This window comes from Vulpes vulpes, chromosome 2 (assembly GCF_048418805.1).
Source record: "Vulpes vulpes isolate BD-2025 chromosome 2, VulVul3, whole genome shotgun sequence".
NCBI classification, from domain to species: domain Eukaryota; kingdom Metazoa; phylum Chordata; class Mammalia; order Carnivora; family Canidae; genus Vulpes; species Vulpes vulpes.
The window spans coordinates 121,272,328-121,293,013 of NC_132781.1; the positions used below are offsets into that span (position 1 = coordinate 121,272,328).

The following is a 20,686-nucleotide window of genomic DNA, read 5'->3' on the forward strand; positions in this document are numbered from 1 at the left end:
CTAAATGGATGGAAGACTTCACAAGTCAAAGGAACTGCTTTTGTACAATATCCACCAACCTGATAAAAATAAGGAACCCACCAAGGGCTTTCTGTTTGCCTTCTTTCAGCACACACACAGAAATCTGTGTGCCCTGAAATCTGCTTTGGGGGCACCAGGGCTTACCAAGAGGAGTTGCAGAATTTTTCTAACCTGAGCAGGCACCTTCTCTGCCTCCTATTTTCCCTGTTTGAGTTTTGTCATCTGTCTTGTTACAAAGACACTCCTGTGTAGGCGAGGAAGATTTAGCAGCCTCTGGCAGAAGTCATCTATACAAGAAAGTGAGGCTTTCCTCTAGTGGGTAGGAGGGCGTCCCAGAGGCAGACCAAGGGACCACTGTGGCAGGAGGCCCCCTTTCCCCTTGATGTGTGTTCTTTGACAAACTCATGCGGAGTCTTGCTGGGTGAGGATGTTGGGAATGTGAACACAAACACACGAGAAACAGCAGTCCTGTGTATATTTAACAATATATATTTATATATATTTTCTAGATCAGTACATTCAGTTTTTAACTTGTTTTTTTCTTCACAAACAGAAGAACTCTTACAATAGTAGACTTTCTAAAATAAATACTATTAAAATAGAGCTTCAAAATAAATATTCTATACAAAGGAAACCTTCTGTGGTAACTTTTGTTGTGGGATGAGAAGGGGCTACATGAAGAGGGACCAGGAAGTAGGAATGTGATGAGGTGGGAACCTCGGAACAGCTTTTCTGTTTGTAACACGAAACCAGACTGTGGGGTGGTAAGAAGGAAAGCAAGAGAAGACACCACACAGACTTACCCACAGCAAAAATGGCAGCGCAAGATTGGTCATCAACTGTCACAGTAAGCAGAAGGCATGGAAGTGCTTACCGAAGGCATGAACCAGAAGGCCGGTGAAGCTTGGGAGATGCCCTAGTGAACTGGTGCAGTGCAAAGTCGTGCTGCCCAGCCTCCATCAGCCATCTCCTGGGGCAGTGTGGGAGGCTACGAAGCTTCGAGACGATGGAATCTGGATGCTTGGTTCTGACCAGTACCTTCTGCGTTGTGCAACCTTGGGCCAGTCTTTATCTAACCGGGCCCCACTTGGTGTACACTTGGGGACCCACACAGACTTCACAATGCTGAAAGATCTAGACGTATCACTGTGAAGGTCTTCCACTTCTGTTGGCTATCAAGGGGCCCATGCGAGCAACGGGGATTGGTCTTCACCTCCTTCCAGCCAGGGACTATGAGAAGCCTTGGTTGCACTCCAACATCTATCTGGAAGGTCTTGGCTACCCTAGAGCCAGTTCTCAGGGTCCTTCTTGGGAGTGTTGGGCTTTCACAGACCCACCCTCAGGGTGGGAGCAGCCACGGCCCACTAGGACAGGTGTCCTGGACCCAGGCTTGTGGACCTTACCCTCTGTTCCAGGCAGAACCACCACCCATCCCAGGTTGAATGAAGTGGGAACCAGCTGGCTCTTTTCAAAAAAGGTTAAAACGAGACATAATCCAGCCAAGCAAGCCGCTGCTGACAAAAACACAATCAGCCAGAAGCACCCAGAGAAATGTGTCAGGTTTCTGAGCGTTCAGTCCCTCAGTGGCCCTTGCCTGGCCCCCAGGGCCCACGGGCAAGCCAGTCTTGTTTTCTTGCCAAGAAGCCAAGAAGAACATGCTGAGGGCTTGCCCTGCAACAGAGCTGGGAGAACCAAAGCTGCTTCACTGCTTCCCTTACCACTGAACACAGGGGGCACCAGGAGCTCGGCACACATCCATCTAGCAGGTAAATGCAAACCAAAAAGAACAAGCCAGAACAGGGGAAAGAAAAAAAGAAAAAAGAAAACCCAAACCGGAAAAATCTGTGTTTACAACTATGTACACAAAAGTCAGGGTTCATCAGGGGTCGGGAGGCTGTTTGCCAGGAAACAGGGTCTGTGTAGATAGAGGGTCGGTGGGGTCGGTGTGTAGTTTGTGTGTGTGTGTATACACAGCTTATGTAAATCAATTCTCCACAGAATGGGTGTGTAGAACACCAAGATCACCAAAGTGCAACTTGCCACTGGGTCAAGTTTCCCATGGAGACATTTGAGAGGGGCCGTGGGAAAACTTTTGAGGCCTTGCCAAGAGTGGACGCGTGCCCTTCTGTTTTGGGGGTGACCTCTGCACACCTGTTCTGAGGAAAACGTCTCCAGTCCCTTCAGTACGCATCTGATACATTCAATTAACAAAAGTGGTTGGCCAAATGTTTTCCCTACCATTCCCTATTTGTGCAAGAACATCTATACATCCATCATGACTGTGGCAAGGGTAGCTACATGAATCAGCCTTAGGAAACGCAGATGCAATATTTCATACTTTTTACAAGCTAGCAAATGTTACATAAATAAAGCCTAAAATAATAAGACCCTCCCCTCCTTTCCTCCAATCAATAAATACCTACGGTTACGATTAACTTATTCTAAATCATAAGATGTTACTAAGAGTCTTCAAGAAGGAAAAAAAAAGTCCTTGAGAAGCATTGGGTGCATGCCGATCACAGCTACCTGCCTCCTTGCCTCCTGGAGGCGGTTCTGTTCCTACAGAACAAACTGGAAATGCTACACATGGTCTGCCTTCCGCAATTCCAGATTCACCTGGGGTAGCTTTATAGACCCAGGCCACTTCCTCTCACCGGGGTGGGACGACACACAAAATATCACAGGAAGCAAAAACCCCTGCGCAATGGCTGGGGAGGAAGGACCAGACACAATACAGCTTTTGCATGCAACAAGTACCTACCCACTGGACGTGCTGCACTTTGAGTCCTTTAGCACCTTGAGAGAGAGTTGCTACGTCTTTGGGGGCTGTTGGGAGGGTTGGTGTGGCCACGCACAGAAGCAGGGCTCAATCCCAAAAAGCCCCTGGAGAATCTCCCACCTCCCTTGCTCTTCTTCCTCCCCTGCCAGGGCTTCCTAACACTAAAATAGACTCTTTTTTCATCATCTGTCTATTTACATTAAAGATACAGACACATCACTGTACACAAAAGGCTATGACAGCAAGCAGCAGAATCAGAAGAGAAGGAACCCACACCCAGCTTGGCTCTACCGTCGCTCTGCCAGTGGGAGGTGTTGCCTCTCTTCTTTGCTGTTAAAATCCTCTTCTTGGTGGGAAGGGGGACTGTGTTCCTTGAGGTTGCTTGCCCCCCAGATTTTGAAATCAGCCCTTCCTGGGGGTGGCCCAAAAGGAAGCAAATGTTTCGTTATTGTTTCTTTTAAAACACCGTTATAGCATCTGGTTTAATTGTTCTATAAAAACATAATGACTGGATCCAGAGACCACAGCCTCAGACTCATTGGCAAAATGATATTTGGTCTCGCATGTGCCGTCCCAGTCTTCTCTACCCACAAAATTTCTGGAAAGGATCTGGGTAAAGAGAACTTGGGACACATAGTGGCAGGTGAGTCTGTGACTCGGTAAGAACCGAAGGACGGTGTTATGAGCTGAACACCCCCAAGAGTTAGTGATGAAGTTGGAAAGGAGAAATGCACTGTGTAGTGGCTCCTAAATCCATTTGCGGCTTCAGGGAGGCGGAGTGGGGAAGGAGGCCTGGACACGCTGGCCAGCCTCTGCTCTTGGCAGGGGGGTGGGGGAGCGTCCCAAGTATATACAACAGGGATTGCCATGGTCTTCGCCTTCCCCAAGCTATTGGGGCAACCTGGGGGGCTGAGGGAGGAGGAAAAGTATACACTTCAGGGTTTCAAGGGTCTTCTTCAAAGGTCCCTTGGTCACTCAGTTAGTGATTCTTCCCAGGCAGCCAAAGAGAATGGAAGATAGGGAGAGAGGGGGAAGGAGGGACTGGGAAGGCATTCAAGCAGCTGCAACTTCCGGATATGTGTCCACATCTGTGTTCCGTCTTCTGAAAAAGAAAAACCCCCTCCCTCCCCCCTGCTAACCACTCCACGCTCCTGCCACTGTCTGTCTGCCATAAAGTTCCAGGACCCTGAAAAAACAAAAAAACAAAACCCAAAGTGCTTCTTCATCCTCTAGGGAAAGAGTGGGTGGGCAGTGGTGGTCTCCGTATCTTCAGAAGCTGAGGGTGGGAGTGGGCAGACCAGCAAGCAGCCCCAGGACACTGAAACCTCTGGCCTCGCCTGGCCCTGGCCCTGGTCTTCTCAGGTGTCAGAGGGAACCAGGTTTTCAGGGGGAGCGCGGGGGCTTCAGCCCACAGCGTCAGAAGGGCTTGTCGGGTCTGCCAGCCGTGGCATCCCCAGCAGCTGCCTTGCAGATGACGCTGTTCGTGTGCTTGCAGCGGCAGCCGGGGCGGCGCAGGCGGTCGTAGCCACGCTGGGCCAGCTTCACGCAGCCAGTGGCAGGCAGGTAGCAGAGCAGGCACGGCAGCACCAGGGAGAGGGCGCCCATGAAGGACCAGCGGGCGCAGCAGTTTGAGCGGGAGCAGGAGCAGGGGTGGTCCGCGCAGGAACCCTCATCGTCCTCGTTGGTACAGTGGTAGAAGACGCCTTGGACCAGGCACATGCAGGTGCCGTAGTTGACCAGGGTCTGGGCTGAGCACAGGCATTCCTGGTTGCAGACCCAGCAGGAGGGCAGTGTCCGGGGGGATGCACACTCCTTGCACTTACACTTCCCACAGGCCTCACACAGCAAGAAGTGCTTGTCCAGCTCAGGTGGCGCCGTCGGGCCCTTGAGGTCCAGTGGCTTGCAGTGGACCACCTTGGGCTGGATGCGCACAGCCCTTGGGGAGGCCTGATCAGCCACGGGTGGTGGTGCCATGTGGTCCAAGAGCCGCTGGTCAGAGGATGTGCTGCTGCTGCTGCTCACAGAGCTGGGGCGCCCGCTGAAGGAGATCCAGTGGTGGGTGATGTCCTGGTCGCAGCGGGCAGGTGTCGGGGCCAACTCTAAGGCTCCACCCCGGGTCCTCTTAGGGCCAATGGGGGGCACCAGGCCGGGGTTGTCTATGTAGTCATTCTCCACGTGGCTGGTCTTCATCTGGTCGATGGGGAGGATGGTGAGTGGGTGTTGGAGGCGGCCGTGGGGCATACGGCTGTCAAGTAGGGGCTGGACCATGACTGAGCTGGGAGTCAAGGGGACGCTCTGTGGGATCGGGGGCTCCATGGGGCTGGAGGTCCTGGACTGTGCAGAGGAACAGGCTTCTAGGGGCCCTGGGGAGGGGGGGAGGAGGTAGGGAAAAGGAAGAAAGAGTGGATTCCAGCCATCAGTACTTGGCCTGTTAACACCCCCACCCCCCATCAGGTCCTGGGGGGTCCAAATGAAATGAGAACTGGATTCTCTCAGTGAACTCTCCAACATCAAGGCTTAGATGATTAATAATAACAATTAATAGAGTGGTAGAAATAAGACTTATTTAGCACTTAATGAGCCACGCACTCTGCTAAGCACCATATATATTACGTCATTGACTCTTCACTCTAAAATGTAACGACTATTATTATCCCTCCTCTAGTTACAGAAAAGGAATGTTCAAAGTAACTTGTCCAAAGGCACACAAAAGTCAACCGAAATCAGCAGGAGTTCAAGCCTAGCCTGTTAAAACCCATCCTTGTGAGGGCTGTGAAATATACTCTATTTTTAAGATAGATAGCTCAGTGGTTATAAACACAGGCTCTGGAATCAGATCCAGTTTGAATTTTCACTGCTGCCTGGCAGTGTGCCTTAGTTTTGTCATCCTTACAATGGGTTCTTGTGAGGATTAAATGAGAAAATGCTACCCATTACCTAGCATCATGCCTGCCAGTAATCTGTCATTGTTCTAGAGTGCATCAGCTTTTTTTTTTCCTGAACACCGAAAGGACTGTGCCAGGCATTGTGCTGAGGATGAAGTGACGGTGACAGATCGCCCCTATAAGCTCCCACAGAGTATTTCAGCTTGATAAACAAAAGCCTTTATTTCAGATAGTCACAAGAGAAGGAAGGGCTGTATGTGATGCCTGCACATCCAGGATATTAACTTATTACTACCACTTCTAAGGGCAGCAACCTCCAGTGGCTAATAACCCCTGGCTAGGTGCACTTCTGACAACTTGGATGGGAAATCCTCTCGAGGGGCACTCACATCACCCATTTCCAAGTGCTGAGCTGAACCTTCAGCCTAAATGCTATTTACTAGAATAGCTAAGCCAACTCTGGATCAGTTTCTAATTTCACCGAGAGAGTGCAATTTTAAGTTGGAATCCCGCCAGAGATTCAACTGCAGTGCCTGACACGGAACCCCAGGAAGTCACTTAAATCAAAGAGCGGAAACGACTTGGTTCAAATTTAGAAAGTGCACATTGTTTTCTATTAGAAGTGCCATTTCCTCGCCTGCTGACCTTTACATTCGGAATTCGGCTGGAGATCAATTTAAAGAAATAGTAGCAGAAGGCCAAGACCTCTGCCCAAGGGGACACAATTTGGAACCCAAGAGAAAAATTAGACTCTGGGAAGAGTCCACTAGGGGGTGGGGGGTGAGACAGAACAAGGTGTGAACAGAAGGGAAAGATAATGGTCTTAAAATAGGGGAAGGACACCTTGCCCCAGGTGAGTCATCCATACTTATCAATGTCTACACTGAGGAATGAAGAGGCAGGTGAAAAAGGCATTTAGGGCAACTCCATTTTATACTCCCTTACTTGGAAACAGTATTTGATCAGAAATGGTAGAATTGTTGGGGAAGGGCTTCTAATGCAAGAAAGCATCAAGTCTTTTCCATAAGGCTCATTGCTCGGTCAACTGTTATTTCCCATATGCATAGGGCAAGTGCTATTGGCTTTGCTCCCATGGCTCTACCTACTTAAAAGATGCTGGGACTTCTGTGCAGTTTTTTCCATGTTGGAGAAAGTCTGTTTAATGGCAACACCTGTCTCCTGTCTCCACATTCCCTCCAGGTGAAAGGAGAGCATCTTTTTCAAATGGGAGACTTCCCTGTGCAGGGTTAGCTTTAAGTGTCTGGCATTTCTACCACCAAGAACGGTCATTTCCCAAGGCACTCTCCTGTGGGGACCTTGTGGTCAGGGTCCAGGGCTGGATGGGGGGGGATATGAAATATTCATCTATGGAGAGGAGTTGTTTCAAGAATCCAAGCAACCATGCACTGGGCATAACTTCAAGGAATGCTACCTTAGCCCATTTATTCTTTGCAGGGACTCCAAAGCTTTGCTTCTAGAAATGGGTTTAGGGTCAACAGACAAGGGTTGGGGGCCCCAGTTCCCTGCCATGGGGACTTTGCCTGGAGGAAAAGGTGTGACTGGGCAGAAGAATGGAAAATGCTGATGGAAGCATAGAAGACTCTCTGGCACCTCAGCCAGAATCCCCACCCTGGACAAAGACAACATGATTCCCTTTTCCAGAAGCTTGGGTCATGAATGCTCAGGGTCCTGTCAACAGAACTGTCAGTGGCAGTATCGCCCCATGTAGTTGGGCTTTGTCTCTTCAGACTAGGATTGGGACCTACCATGCTGTTGGAAAGAGTAAGGGGAAAGAAGAGAATTATTTGCTCCTCTTTCCCCAGTTGTATTCCTGGAATTCTTAAAAAACAGCCACATATTTTTTGTAGATAAAACAAAAGGATGGGCAGCCCGGTGACTCAGCGGTTTAGCGCCGCCTCCAGCCCAGGGCGTGATCCTGGAGTCCCGGGCTTGAGTAAGGTCAGGTGCCCTGCATGGAGCTTGCTTCTCCCTTTGCCTTTGTCTCTGCCATTCTCTCTCTCTGTGTCTCTCATGCATAAATAAATAAAACCTTAAAAAAAAAAAAGAAAAAGGGCATGGGCAATGCTCAAGGATTTTAATATACCCTAGAATCAGAAGGCACATTAATGGAAAAGTCCCACCAGGATGCCAGGGTGGGTGCAGCAGCTGCAGGCAATGGGATGTTGGCCTTAGCAGGTTCCCGTCACCCTCCAGAAGTAGCTGTCAACATCTGGGCTTGCAGTTGGGGCCAGACATGGAGGTGGGAACTTGGTCCACGATGACTTAGCTCTCTTGGGACATGCACCCAAGATGGCTCTAGCAGGCATATTCCAAAATGCATCTTCCCTATCATAACCCTGATGTCTGATTCCTTCTGGCCACCAGCTCAGCAAAAACCCATGGCTGCCTCAGAGTGGCAGTGCTCAAAACCCTCCTCAAGCCTCATTGCCTTACTTCCCCATTAGCAGGGATTTCTAGAGGAGGGTTGAATTCATTTGGCTAACAAAGAAAAACTACTTCCCGAGGAGCCTATTTGATAACCCCTCACATAGCTAAATGAAGTCTCAAAACAACAACAACAAAAAAACCCCCAACCCTCAGTTGGTTTTAGAAGATCAATCTCTACTCACTGGGACACACCCAGCTTCCAGTCTTAAGCAGTGCTGATGAACTTAAGTGCAGTTTAATATGTACTCTCTGCTTCCCCTGCAAGGAAGGAAGAGATTTATAATATAAATAGGAGAGGAGGCTTTGCCTCATTTAGGCTTTCTGGAAGACTGATAGCCAATTTGGAAGACTGTGGCCAGAGAAACAAAGCCAGCACTCCACTTAGAGAAGCACCTCTATCAAGTTTTAGGTGGCATTATTATGGATTAGCATGAGGAAAGGAAACTTTTACCTCCACTCCCAACTTCTCATAATAAATAGTAATAGTTGTGGAAGCAGCGAATATTTATGAAACAGATCTTCGAATCAGGCGGCCTGTGTTAAGCCCTCAGTGATTTTCTCATTTAATCCTCACCCCATCTCACCTTGGAGAATAACACCATTATTATGCAAGGAAGAAAAGAAGAACAAAGGGTCATCCCTGCACGTAAGTGATCAGGACAAGATTCTAACCCAGACAGCAATGGCTCCAGAGCCTGCAGCCTCAACCCCCCAGCCCTTACAGTACCCCGTGGGTATTCATGTGAAAGCAGGAAAAGCACCAATCACATTCACAGCCATGAACTCTACTAGTCTCCCCAGTCTGCCACCAGCCCTCAGGGAGCCTCTTCAGGCCATTCGAGGGGCTCTTAACCAAACCAGCAGGGGTTACAGCAGACTGGCTTGGAGGCTGGGGGTTTGAAATCGGTCATCACAGATCGGCCCAGAGCTCAAGTTACCTTTGCTTCCATTTCAGTTTTCTTTGCCATCCCTTCTGTCACCTCATACATTGCTATGTTACTACGTGTGTTCATTTTCAGTTTTTTTTTTTTAAGTCTCACTTGTAGGATCTCACCGCAAAGCAGTCTCTAAAAGGAAGCGCTGGAATGGGAGGGAGTTCCCTCCCTCTCCTACAAAGCTGAACGTAAGGGTCCCCAGGGCACATTCTCAGATGGGGCTTTCTGTCCGAGGTCTGTGGGGAAGGGAGGGAGGGGCCTGAGTACGGGGAAGCCAGAGGACAGCCCCGGAATACTGAATCAGCAGAATATTAAAAAGCCCAGAGCACATAGTCCTGTCTTGGCCGCTTGGCGGGTCTGTGGTGTTCGTACCTGTGGGAGGGGCTTAGCATCTGGATGCAGACAGGCTGGCTGAAAGGAATAAAGGGACGTGTGAAAGGCTCATGCCACCCACCCACCACTTCCCCTTAACTTCCCCTGGGAAGAGGAGTTAGGAAATACGTGGAAAACCTGACAATTGTGCTTTCAAAACTATAGGACAGCACATGACAGACCGGCAAAAGGCTCTGAATGAATGGGTCATTTCTGCACTGCTCCATTCAGTGTCGGCAGGCAGGTCCTTCCAGCGAAGGTTGCTTAACCCTTTATCAGTTCAGAAGAAAAGGCCTCTAGGCTGTCAGGGACCCCACCCACCACTACCACTTGATTCTTTGTGACACCATCCCGGGTTAGTTAATTAAACTCCAACCAAATCATGACGTATTGCTTAAAAGGTGTGTGTGGGGAGGTAGGGTGGTGGTGAGGAAAACCAGGGACCTGCCTTCCTTACACCCCACTGAGGAAGACCAACTCTGCATCTCTTCAGAGAACAGCCCCTGTGGAAAACAAAGCACTGAGGCAGCTGGATTTGTCTGAGAATCCTTGTGGCTCCCCCAGCCCTAAGGAGCTCACCTCTGGCCATAATCCGTTAGAGATCACCAAAGAAAACAGCTGCTTTTCGTCCCTTTGTCCCGTCACAATCTAGCAGTTCCCAACTCACTACTAATCTCATCCACAACTAGTCAGCTGAGCAGCAAAGCCCCAGCGCAAGCAGGGAGGAGTCTGAAAGGTCTTGCTGCACTTGGCCCTGGGCTGTTCTAACTGGCTTTAAAAGTTGGTTTCAAGATCCCCTTAAAGAGATACTAGAGGTCAAGAGGGAGGAAAGAACAGGGCTAGATGAAGCCTGTTAGTCACCAGCACCGTTTGTCCACAGTAAAGTTTGGAGGGGACCAGAAACCTAGACCCCCCAGGGTAGGGCCCCCTCTCACACCAAGATAATTTATCTCGCCACCCTCCACCATAGATTCCTAATAATAGATTTTAGCTTACTTCTGGGATGGGGCAGATGACCACTCCCTCCTTCTTCTCCTAACCAGAAAAAGAAAGACTACTGGACAAGGGAAAGCAGCACTCTTTTGCAAATGGCCACCTGCCCCAGAACAGCCTCTTCCCTTCTCCACTAGATCCAGGACATCTGTGCTCCCTCCCCAGTGCCCTTGCTTCCTCCACGGTCTGTCCTTGGAAAGAACAATCATGATCACAGCTGAATGGTGGAGCCTCTTAAACCCAGCCACATATCCGGGATATATCCCCAGCCTTGTCAGCTGTGCGGATCTGCAGGGTAGCCCCAGACCCCTGAGAGCCAAGAATACCCCGCCTCTTACATCATGTAACACCCCACACCTCCTGTGTAGGAAGTGGCTCCCTTACTACTAGGTCCTTGGATGAGGTGCCCAGCACAACACAGCCCTCTTGGGAAGCCTCTACCCACCCCACCCCTCCCCAACTCTGCAGTGGAAGAGACTAAGGTCCAAGCTTAGCAGGTTTCCTAGCTCCTCATCTGCTCTGACCTGGCCTCTAGTATGGTCTGAAAGGAGTAATACAGTTTTCTGTATGTTGCTCTTCTCATCACCGCCTCCTTTCTCCAGCTCTTTTTAAAGACCGAAAATATATCCCAGTGGGTCACTGCTTTCCCTTCTATCAGGGGGAATCAAGGTTTGCCATGAGATGGAACCTTTCCACTCTTGCTCTTCCCCCCTTCCTTAAAAAGGCTTTCATAGTTACAATCCCAAATCCAATTTTTTCAACTGTATCCCTACGTCCAGGTTTGTGCAAGACTCCTCCTCTAAGTTCTCCTCACAAAGGAACTTCCAACGCTGTAGGATCAACATGACAGGCACTCTGGATTCAGAACCAGATTAAATGCCTTGGCTCTCTAAGAACAGTTAACTTTTTTGACTAAAGAAAGTGGGCTCCTTTCCAAACCTCCTTGGTACACGCATCTGGGTCCTACCCAAGAGGATGGCCTAAGGAAAGAAAAATGTTCTGGGGGCCCCAAGCTTGGGGTTAGATGTCACACCAAGGGGTTTAGCATCAGGAACTGGATGAGAAGTCTCCATGTGTTATCCCAAACTATTAAACTGTAGGGTGCAGTATGCCTCAAGGGCCACTTCTGAAGGTGTTAATAGGTGCTTTTTCCCCCCTTTCTTTTTAAATCACTTACTTTCAAATTTTGCTTTGGAAAGCTGCCTTCATTGGTTATTCAAGTCAGCCAAACCTCTAGGCAGAGGCTACTGTCAGGCTTACCAGAGTGGGAATGGGATATGGGGATGGAGATGGAGAAGTGGGTCCAAGAATATGCTGCACAGAGTGTGGAATTCCAAAGAGCCTCACCTCTCCACCTATTCTGGAAGGATTAAAACAAAAATGGCACCTGTAAGCTCCCAATGATCACCAGTTCCTAGTTTCTGTCCTGATTTAGCCAGGAATCATTCTAGTCTCTGTGTTCGGTCTCCTCCCACCAAGCCTAACCAAAGCTTTAAGGAAATGTTGTCATTTCAAAATGATGGTAATCTGGAAAAGGTCGTGGGAATGAGGAGGATTATCATTCCACAAAAAGAGGAATGACTTCTGAGTTCAGAATCTAAAAAAGGAATAAGAGAGGTCTTAGGAGTCTTCCTCACCCTAACCAGGCAACATTTGTCCATCAAGATTTCAGAAATATGCCATCAAAATGCCTCCTACCAGGTACTGGCCAAATGCAGCATCTTGGTTGATCACTGTGTGCTTGGCTCACATTAATGGATTTGTCTGAAGCCTGCTGGCAAATGAGGTTGCTCCCAAGGGCTGGCAAAGAGGACTATAGATTTCACTGTAGACAAGTCTACATCTTTTCCACCCTTCTGCTGAAACAGAGCTGAAGGGGTCAACTGCAGCATTCCCTTTCCTAGTCTACCCTACACTCACAGACTAAAGGAAAAAAACTGAAGATTTCAGATGTTTATGCTCCATTCGTGTGAGATCCAGAAAAATCTAAACATTGTGAAATCAGCAGTGCAATATTGGGTAGGGCCTCAGGCCAGAGTGAGCCTTACTAAGATTGATAAGGCCATATTTCTTTCAAATGCTCTAGGCCTTCACCTTCCAGCTTTTGTAGCCCTGAGAGGCTCGTCAGAAAGATTGGAGAGCCTTGGTCAGCTAACCAGACAGGCATGCACTTGCTCCCGCCCCTCCCCAAACTGGAGAATCACGCCACTAATTTGGAGGCAGGAAAGTGGGGGTTCCCACTGATCTGGGCACCCCACTGAACCCACACCTTTCCTCTCAACACTAACCATGCCTGGGGGTTCCTGGAGCCTCAATGGGCCAGAACGCAGCCTCCTGCCCTCACCGAGCCTTGGCAATATGGATGCCCATCCAGCAGCTGGTGAATGAGGCAGCCAGCAGCTCTCCCCTCTAATCACCACCATCCAGCCCCTGCAGCCCAGTTTGCTTCTCCGTCCATCACTCATCCGTCAAGCCGAGCAACCATTTTCGCCTCCCTTGCCTTCTCTGCCCACAACCCCCAGCCCCAATCAAAGAGAATTGAGAAATTGTCTTCTTGCACAAGAGCTGCTACTGTCTAAATGCTTTTTGATCGTCTTCATGGAGGGGGAACTGGGCACAGCCCTGGCCCCAGTGATGAAGCCAAGCTCCAGCTGCCCTGGCTGCCCAAACCCGCCTTTGCCCCCCTTCTTTACCCCTGTGGCCTTGGAGATTCAGAATTTTCAGAACGTACCGTCTCTATCCTTCTCTCTGCTCGGTGATGTCAAGCCTGGTACCACCAAGAAGGAGGGAAAGCGGGAACCTTATCTCTCCTACGCATGTAACCTCTTTCTCCAGCTCCCACAGGCCCGGTGTTATGTAAACGCACCTTCAGCCCCCACCACAGCCCCAGCGCGGCCAGGCCCCGGGGCCTGGCACAGCTCGGTGCCCGGAGAAGGGAGGCACGAGGAGGCCGAGGAGCGTCTGGCCCTGCAGAGGCCGGGGAAGGGGAAGGCAACTGCAAGGTAGTTGCACAGCATAAAATGCAGCAGCAGAGCAAAGGTCAGACGGCGAGGAACCGCCTCGCCAGAGAGGGAGCAGAAATGCCCAGTCCCGGGCCATCCCCGTGTGACCATCGAGGGGGAGGCAGAAGGGTAGAAAACCCAGTCCTTCACGGCTCCGAAGGGAAAAGAAAAACCTACGTCGAGCATAGGCCGCTGCAGTGGGCTGGGGAGATCTGGGCAGAGCTGGCACCGTGGGCACGAAGCCCGGGGTGGGCAAGCCGCCCAAGGCAAGAGCGCCCGCCGGACCCAAGAGGTGGCTCCTGACCGAGCCTAAAGCCTCCCATTCCAGCGCTCGAGGCAGGAGGGAAGAAACCAGGCCAGAAGCAAACTCCCGGGACACGCACGGGGCTTTCGGAGTCTCGGAGTGGGGAAGCCGGGCTTGGCAATGCCCCGGGGTCGGGAAGTCCGATGCCAGGCTGTGAACACCCCCGGCGCCGAGCCGGCCCAGCCGAGGGCGTTGGGGAGCTGCGGCGCACCGCAGCGGCTCGAGGAGGCGCAGGGAGAGGGAAGGAACACTGAGGCGCGCCTAGAAATAGCGCACCATTTGCCCCAGCCGGCGGGGGAGTCGTGTCGCGACTCAGAGGGGGTACTTTCGGATCCCGAAACCGGCCAGGGACTTACTTTGAGGAGCCGCAGAACCACAAGCATTGCTCCACGCCTGTGTAAATCCCCGAAGCCGGGAGGGTCAGACGCCGCTGTTCACGCAGACGTCGGCGGGAGGAACCGATAGGACTCCTTGCGCTCCGCGCGCCAGCTCCGCGCTGTCAGCTCCTCTCGCTGCCTCCGCGGCGGTGTTGCAACCACTGCCTGGGAAAATGGCTTTTTTATGAATGGGAGGGAAGGGAGCTTCAGTGCGCACGCGCTGCATTCGCGATTCTATGAATGGGTGGGCACAAGAGACCCCGCGCGCGCATGCGCCGCGCTCCTTTTTTTATGAATGGGGGGCCGGAAAAGAACTTAACCCCTGATTGCTGGGGCTGATTCTAGCTCCTCCAGAGGCCGTCGTTCTTTTACAAAAAGGGGTGGAGGTTGTTGTTGCCTTTTTTTCTTTTTAATGAATGGAGGGCGGTGGCGACTGCTGCAGCTGGCTCAGCTGCGCGGGCTGTGCCCCCTCCCAGCCTGCGAGAGGAGGTAAAGGCCACCTTCACGCCACTGCGGGCCTCGGCAGGAACCGTCAGTGTCGTTGGGGGGCGGGAGGGGGGCACTGCGGCCTCTGAATCCCGGACCGAGTGCTGGGTGGGGAGAACTCATCAAGATCTAGGGATCTCCTCCCGCCGCAGGGGGGGAGGCGGGGCGGGAGACGGGAAGACTCCTGCTGGGGGGCCTTATCTTTCTCTAGCCTAGGGGCCTCGGGGGGAGGGGTCTTGAAGCAGCGCTTACGAAAAATTCAGGAAATGTCAAATATCCATAGCAAGGAGGGGCTTTGTGGGGGTTGCTTGAGTGAATCTGGTTCCATTCCTAAGACTGAGTCTTCCCTGAGTGAGTACAGGCCACCCCACCCCCACTCCACCATTTCTTGGGTGTGGACAGCGACAGGGCCGAGGCCTCTTCATCTCCAGTAGCCCCCCCCCCACCCTGCCCCCCGGCGGACGCTGGCTATTCAGCTTGAGGCCCGGCTATAGCCTTGCAGCGCCAGCCCCCCACCCAGCCCCGCCGCCTGCCATACCCCGGTGTAATGTCCTCAGTGCCCTGGCGCCTACCCGCCCTAGACTGCCCTGACAAGCTGCTCCCCTCTCCACCCCTTTGCGTTTCCCAACTCTCAAGGGACGTGGGCCTGAGGAGCCTCTGTACACCAAAGGCTACGGCCCTTTGCTGCAGTGGGAGCCTTTCCCCATTCACCCCCATCACCTCCCCTCCGAGAAAGCGGGAACAGCCCAGAATTGGCCAGGTGGATGGGTGGAGCCGGCCGAGCAGAGGATGCTGCCGGAGTGGCCATAGGATTAAAGAACAACAGGGTTCTTGAGCCGCGAAAGAAATGGAAGTAGCCAGGGATCCTTTCTTTGCAGTTAATGATGCTCTGTCAGGTGGGGGGTATCGCATCAGCCCAGGCCCTTGAAAAGAAAAGCCCCCGCCATTAGGCCTGACTCTGGGAAGGCGGGGAGCCCTCATAACAGCAGCAGGCCCAGCTCCGCCCAGGAACCGAGGAGACTGTAGCCTGGGGCAGGGGTGGGGGGTGGAGGGATGGGAAGTGGAGGGGGGGTGGAGGGTGGCTTTGATGCTGGGATGAGAGCTAGGCCAGGGCCTGAATCGCGCCCGTTAAGTTTGTCTTGCTGGTGTTCTGGCTTGACCGCGAGGTTGTGAGCTGTCTTTTTCTTTCTACGCCACCAAAGGACTGCGCTTGGCTGTTGTCAGAGGAGCCAATGAAAGGCCTCCAGTCCAGGTCAGAGGTCTGGCCTTGGGCTGGAGCTGGGACTGGGGCTCTGGAGATGGGCAGTGAAGGGACATTTTGCAAACCCAGACCAGAACCCAAAGTCACAGAGTCTCGGTCTAAAATGTTTTCGTGCTACTCAGAGGTAACTTTGCAGTGTGATTTACTTACTTAGCTCGGGGAGGCAGAGCCCCCCTCTTCTAGAGGACCACAGTCTTTCCGGAGCTAAGACCTTACTTAAGCCAAAAGAAAAACTCTTTGTATAGATAAGTTGATAAGGATAGTAGTTGTTCAGGTCTCACCTTTGCTGGTACTGAAGTTCAGTATCATTTTTTTTTTTTCTTTTTTTGAAGTTCAGTATCATTATTCCCATTTGTCAGATGTAGAAAGAAATTGAGGGCAAGGGTCCTATACCTTGCTCAGTGGAAGATCTAGTAAATGTAGAGCTGATTTTCCAGATCTTTACAGCCAAGCTCTCTCTACTTTGCTACCACCCTTTCTCGGCATCACAGACAAAAAAAACCTGTTTTTTTGTTAAGTCATTTAAGCACATTAAACAAGGGAAGTTGGAGTAGTGATTTTGCAGCCAGCACTCACTCTGGGACTTGCTTGAACAATTAAAAGGATGGCAGTAAATACATCCTTTCTAAACTATCAAAGGAAAGCAAGATGGTGGTGGTAGTGTGTTGTTTGCTGTCCTGTTTCCTTGATTTAGAGGAATTAGCCAAGAGACAGATGGGGTTCCATTCCGGGTCTTTTCTGAGCTTTACTGAAGGATGAGGTGAAGAAACCACAGCCCCTGATTTGTAAGCAGAATGCGATTCAGAGTGTCTGGGAGGTAAGTGAGGATTATATTATGTTTCTACTTGGAACCTAAAGAGAAGTTTGAGCAAGTGCTATGAGAAATGTGTGCACGTATTCACATACTGTTCTGTGTGGAAGCCTGCCCTGATTCTGGAGACTGGATGGTGAGAGGCAGACAGCCTTCTTGTTCCCTGCCCTTGTGAAGCTCACGATCTCTTGAGGAGACAGACAGACCGTGCAATTTGAGGCTGTGATAAGTGCTAGGAGGGGTCTGAGTTGAGACCTGAAATCTGAGAAGCGGTAAGGCTGAGGGAGGTTGAGACAGATGGGACAGAGGGAGCCTGGGTGGAAGCCCTGTGTGGGAAAGGCCTGACGTGGAAGTGCTGATGGTAGGCCTCTGCAGCCACAGCTTGGCGAACAAGGTAGAAGTTGGCCTGGTGAGGAGGTCAGATATTATCCTCTTAAGGATTTTTTTTTTTTAAGATTTTATTTATTCATTCATGAGAGACACAGAGAGAGAGAGAGAGAGAGGCAGAAACACAGGCAGAGGGAGAACAGGCTCCTCAAGGGGAGCCCCATGTAGGACTCGATCCCCGGACTCAGGGACCACGCCCTGAGCTGAAGGCAGACGCTCAACCGCTGAGCCACCCAGGCGTCCCTCTCTTAAGGGTTTTAAGCAGCTTGTGACACATTCTGGTTTGTGTTCCAAACCTCTGTAGCAGCCTAGAGGCTGGTGGCTGGGGGTGAGGGGACAGAGTGAAAGGTGACAGGGAATGCAGAATGTTTGCTCCCTGACAGGCTGAAGGTGCCATATTTGTTCTTTTGGATTGGGTGAGCAGTAGGCCTGTGCTTTTTTTTCTTTCTACTTCATCTGACTTTGTTTACTCCTAAGGGGTTATCCCCTGCCCGGGTATAACTTTTCTGCTAGAGTCAGATCCTTACAGCCCTGCGTTTCTGCTTGTGCTAATTACAGTCCCATCACTCCAACGTCAGTGTAAACACCTTCACCCTTACCAGATCATGGCCAGGGGAGGAGAGTGGGTTCACTTCTTCTGGGCTTGGCCCTGTTAGTAAAGCTCCTCGCCTTCCCAAGACCTGGAAGCTGAGTTAGTGTGAATTGGGAGAGGCAGGAATTCTAATTCACTGACAGACATTCATGGAACGCTTACTGTGTGCCATGCCTGTGCTCAGTATGTTTTCATATGCACTGTTGCTTTAAAAAGCTGTGTTCTGAGTCTTACTCTCCCTTTTCGTCAGATAAAAAGTCAGAAGCCATGTTTTTAATTATTTATTAATTCCACCAAAAATTATTATGCACTTCCTGTGAGTCAGGCACAGTGCCAGGTGTCAGGGTTATAGTGATAAAAGAGAGAGACACGATTTTTGCCTTTTTAGAGCTCTCAGTCAGTGGTACGGGGGCCGAGGCAGGGTTGGGGCGGGGGGATGTGCTTTCCCCTGTAATCTTCATCAGGGGAAAGATCAGCACCTTCATTCATTTCTGTATTCACTTGACATTTCTCAACCTTATTGCACATACTAAACACTGGAAGCCAGCCCCCTCAATTCAAACAGATTACCTGCCTCCCCCTGTAGCCAAGTAGGGGACATAAGACATTAAACAAACAATTGATCGAAGACTGATTTAATTACAGTTAATATCAGTGATGCAATAGAAACTGCAGAGAGCAAAGTAGAGGGACACTGCCTACAGGCCCTGGAGAAGCTTCCCTGCAGCTCAGATCTGCAGAATGCAGTCTCTGCCAAGCTGGGCTCAGCGGCAGAAGGCTCAGAAGCAGAAGGGAGTCTCAAGGAGTGTTAGAGCAACTGACGATAGCCAGGGGTACCCTAATCCTCTGAGGAAAGGAGGGTATGTCATACCTGAGTTAGAACTGTGTTCTGGCCCTTGCTCCTAGGCTTTGTGACTCAGTGTGTTCATTTGTTTCAGCTTTGAGGGCTGGGGACCTCGAAAGACAGATGTGCAGACATTGACCACAGACTGCCGAGGTTCAATCCTACCCTTACAAATTCCATAGCCTTGGACAAGTTATCCAAACTTCATGTACCTCAGTTTCCTCCTCTGTAATATGAAAACTAATAGTAGTACTTACCACAGAGGGTTGAGTGGAACTTGAATGGAAAAATGCACACAAAACACTTAGAACAGCATTTGGCAAATTGTAAGTGCCAAATATACATTTAGGTGATTATTCAACATATGGCCATTTTGATGCAGGGAATGAGTTAGAATTTTAAGAGGAGTCCATTTCTTGGGTGTATCAAAACCTCAGAAAGAGACAAGTAATCTAAATGTAAATAGGGTTTTCATTGTCAATGAATAGTTAAAGCAATAATACTGTGGCTGTCATCACTGCTTTAACTAGTACAATTCTTGCAGGATGAAAGTTATGGTGTTTTCAGTTGTGTGGCTCGGTATCTTAAATAGTTCACCAAAGAGTTGATTTTAACCATGGCCAATATGGATGCTTGAATTTCAGTGGTAGCACATGTGTGATATAATGCTGAATGTGTGCTGAGTGATGATTCTGTTGTATTAAGCACATGATGACTTTGCATAATTCTTTAATTTTTTTTTTTTTACTTCCCATAGTTCTTAATCTCTTCAAACCTCTTGTGAAAAAGGGGTGATAGTCATGGTATCTGCTTCAGAGAGTTGTGAGCGCTGAAGGACATGATGTTTTTCAAATAACTTAGCTCAAAACCAAATGCACAGATATTTTTTGTGGTACTTGAATTAATCTGTGTAACAGGAATATTTCAAAGATTTTAACTTGGTTGTGATAATATAGGTCGCTAGCTTCCTTTGCCCCATTTTTCTGTCAAGACCCTTGGTTTTCACTGTTTGCTGAGCAGGGCAGTAGAATGGTATGAAAAAGATGCATTCCAGAAGACCTCACACAATTCAAGAATAATTTCTTCATAGCCGACTGTGAAGTCAGATTTGCATGCTATCAGTTTTGGCTACTGAGTCAAGATTTCTGTGAATATATTTCTGTGGCACACTTCAGATTTGCTTTAGTTCAAATTCACATAAAATGCAAGCACACCGTTCATTTCAGGTGTGGGAGCTAAATCTAAAGCAATCACTGAGAGCAGTGAATAGAAAGAGAAGGAAAAAAATAGCCTTTAATTTTTGCTTACAAATCACAGAAATTCCCTAGTAACATTGAAAAATCAAGTAATAGGTGGTTGGTAAATTCTGGAATAAACAGACTTAGACTTTGTCCAAAGTACTGCCACCTAATTGTTGATGGATCTCAGGTGAGTTACTAATCCTTTAGACCCTCAGTCTTATCTGTATAATGGGCACAATGATTCATTCCTACTCCATAGAGTGGTTCAGTAAATACCTCATAAATGCCTATGTCCTTCATACAACAGAACGGGGACCCTGGGAAAACGTCAGGATAACGTCTAGACTTGGGGGGTCAGCAACTTTTTTGGGGACCCAATATTGTGTCATGAGGGTGATGGGGGGGGGCTATGTCCTTTTTTCTAACTTGGCAGTTGTGCTTTGGGCCACCTTTTCTCCCCTGCCCCCTACTGATGCCACTTCTTTTGATCATTTATTTGTTCACTAATTCACTCATTCAACCAATATTGAAACACTTTCTAGGTACCAGGTGCCATGCCAGGCCCTGAGGATACAACAGTAAGTAAGTTCTAGGAATCCCTTGTTCTTTTTTTTTTTTGGAATCCCTTGTTCTAATGCAGCTTAGTGTAATGGTGGGAGCAGATAATCAAAAGTCAACACCCAAATGATAACAATTTATTTATTTATTTTTAAAAGATTTTATTTATTCATGAGAGACACACAGAGAGAGGCAAAGACACAGAGAAGCAGGCTCCCTGTGGGAAGCCCGATGCCAGATCCCGGGACCCCAGGATCACGACCTGAACCAAAGGCAGATACTCAACTACTGAGCTACTAAAGTGCCCCTAAGTAATAACAATTTTAGATGTTGGTAATATCTATAAAGGGAATTACAAAGGGATGTGACAGCAATTGGGGAGGGAGCTGG

General features: G+C 49.7%; 1 protein-coding gene across 1 annotated transcript; it reads right to left on the bottom strand.

The window, feature by feature from the left end:
- Window positions 1–487: 487 nt before the first annotated feature.
- SPRY4 (sprouty RTK signaling antagonist 4) lies at window positions 488–14,369 on the bottom strand. Its single transcript, XM_026018230.2, has 2 exons — window positions 14,096–14,369; window positions 488–5,163 (listed from the first exon to the last, which is right to left on the bottom strand). Exon 2 carries the CDS (start codon window positions 5,114–5,116, stop codon window positions 4,217–4,219), a length of 900 nt encoding a protein of 299 aa, XP_025874015.1. The 5' UTR covers window positions 5,117–5,163; window positions 14,096–14,369; the 3' UTR covers window positions 488–4,216.
- Window positions 14,370–20,686: the final 6,317 nt, after the last annotated feature.

What these genes read in the sequence shown, in the direction of transcription:
- SPRY4 (XM_026018230.2), bottom strand. Translation starts at nt 5,116, where the DNA reads ATGGAGCCCCCGATCCCACAGAGCGTCCCCTTGACTCCCAGCTCAGTC.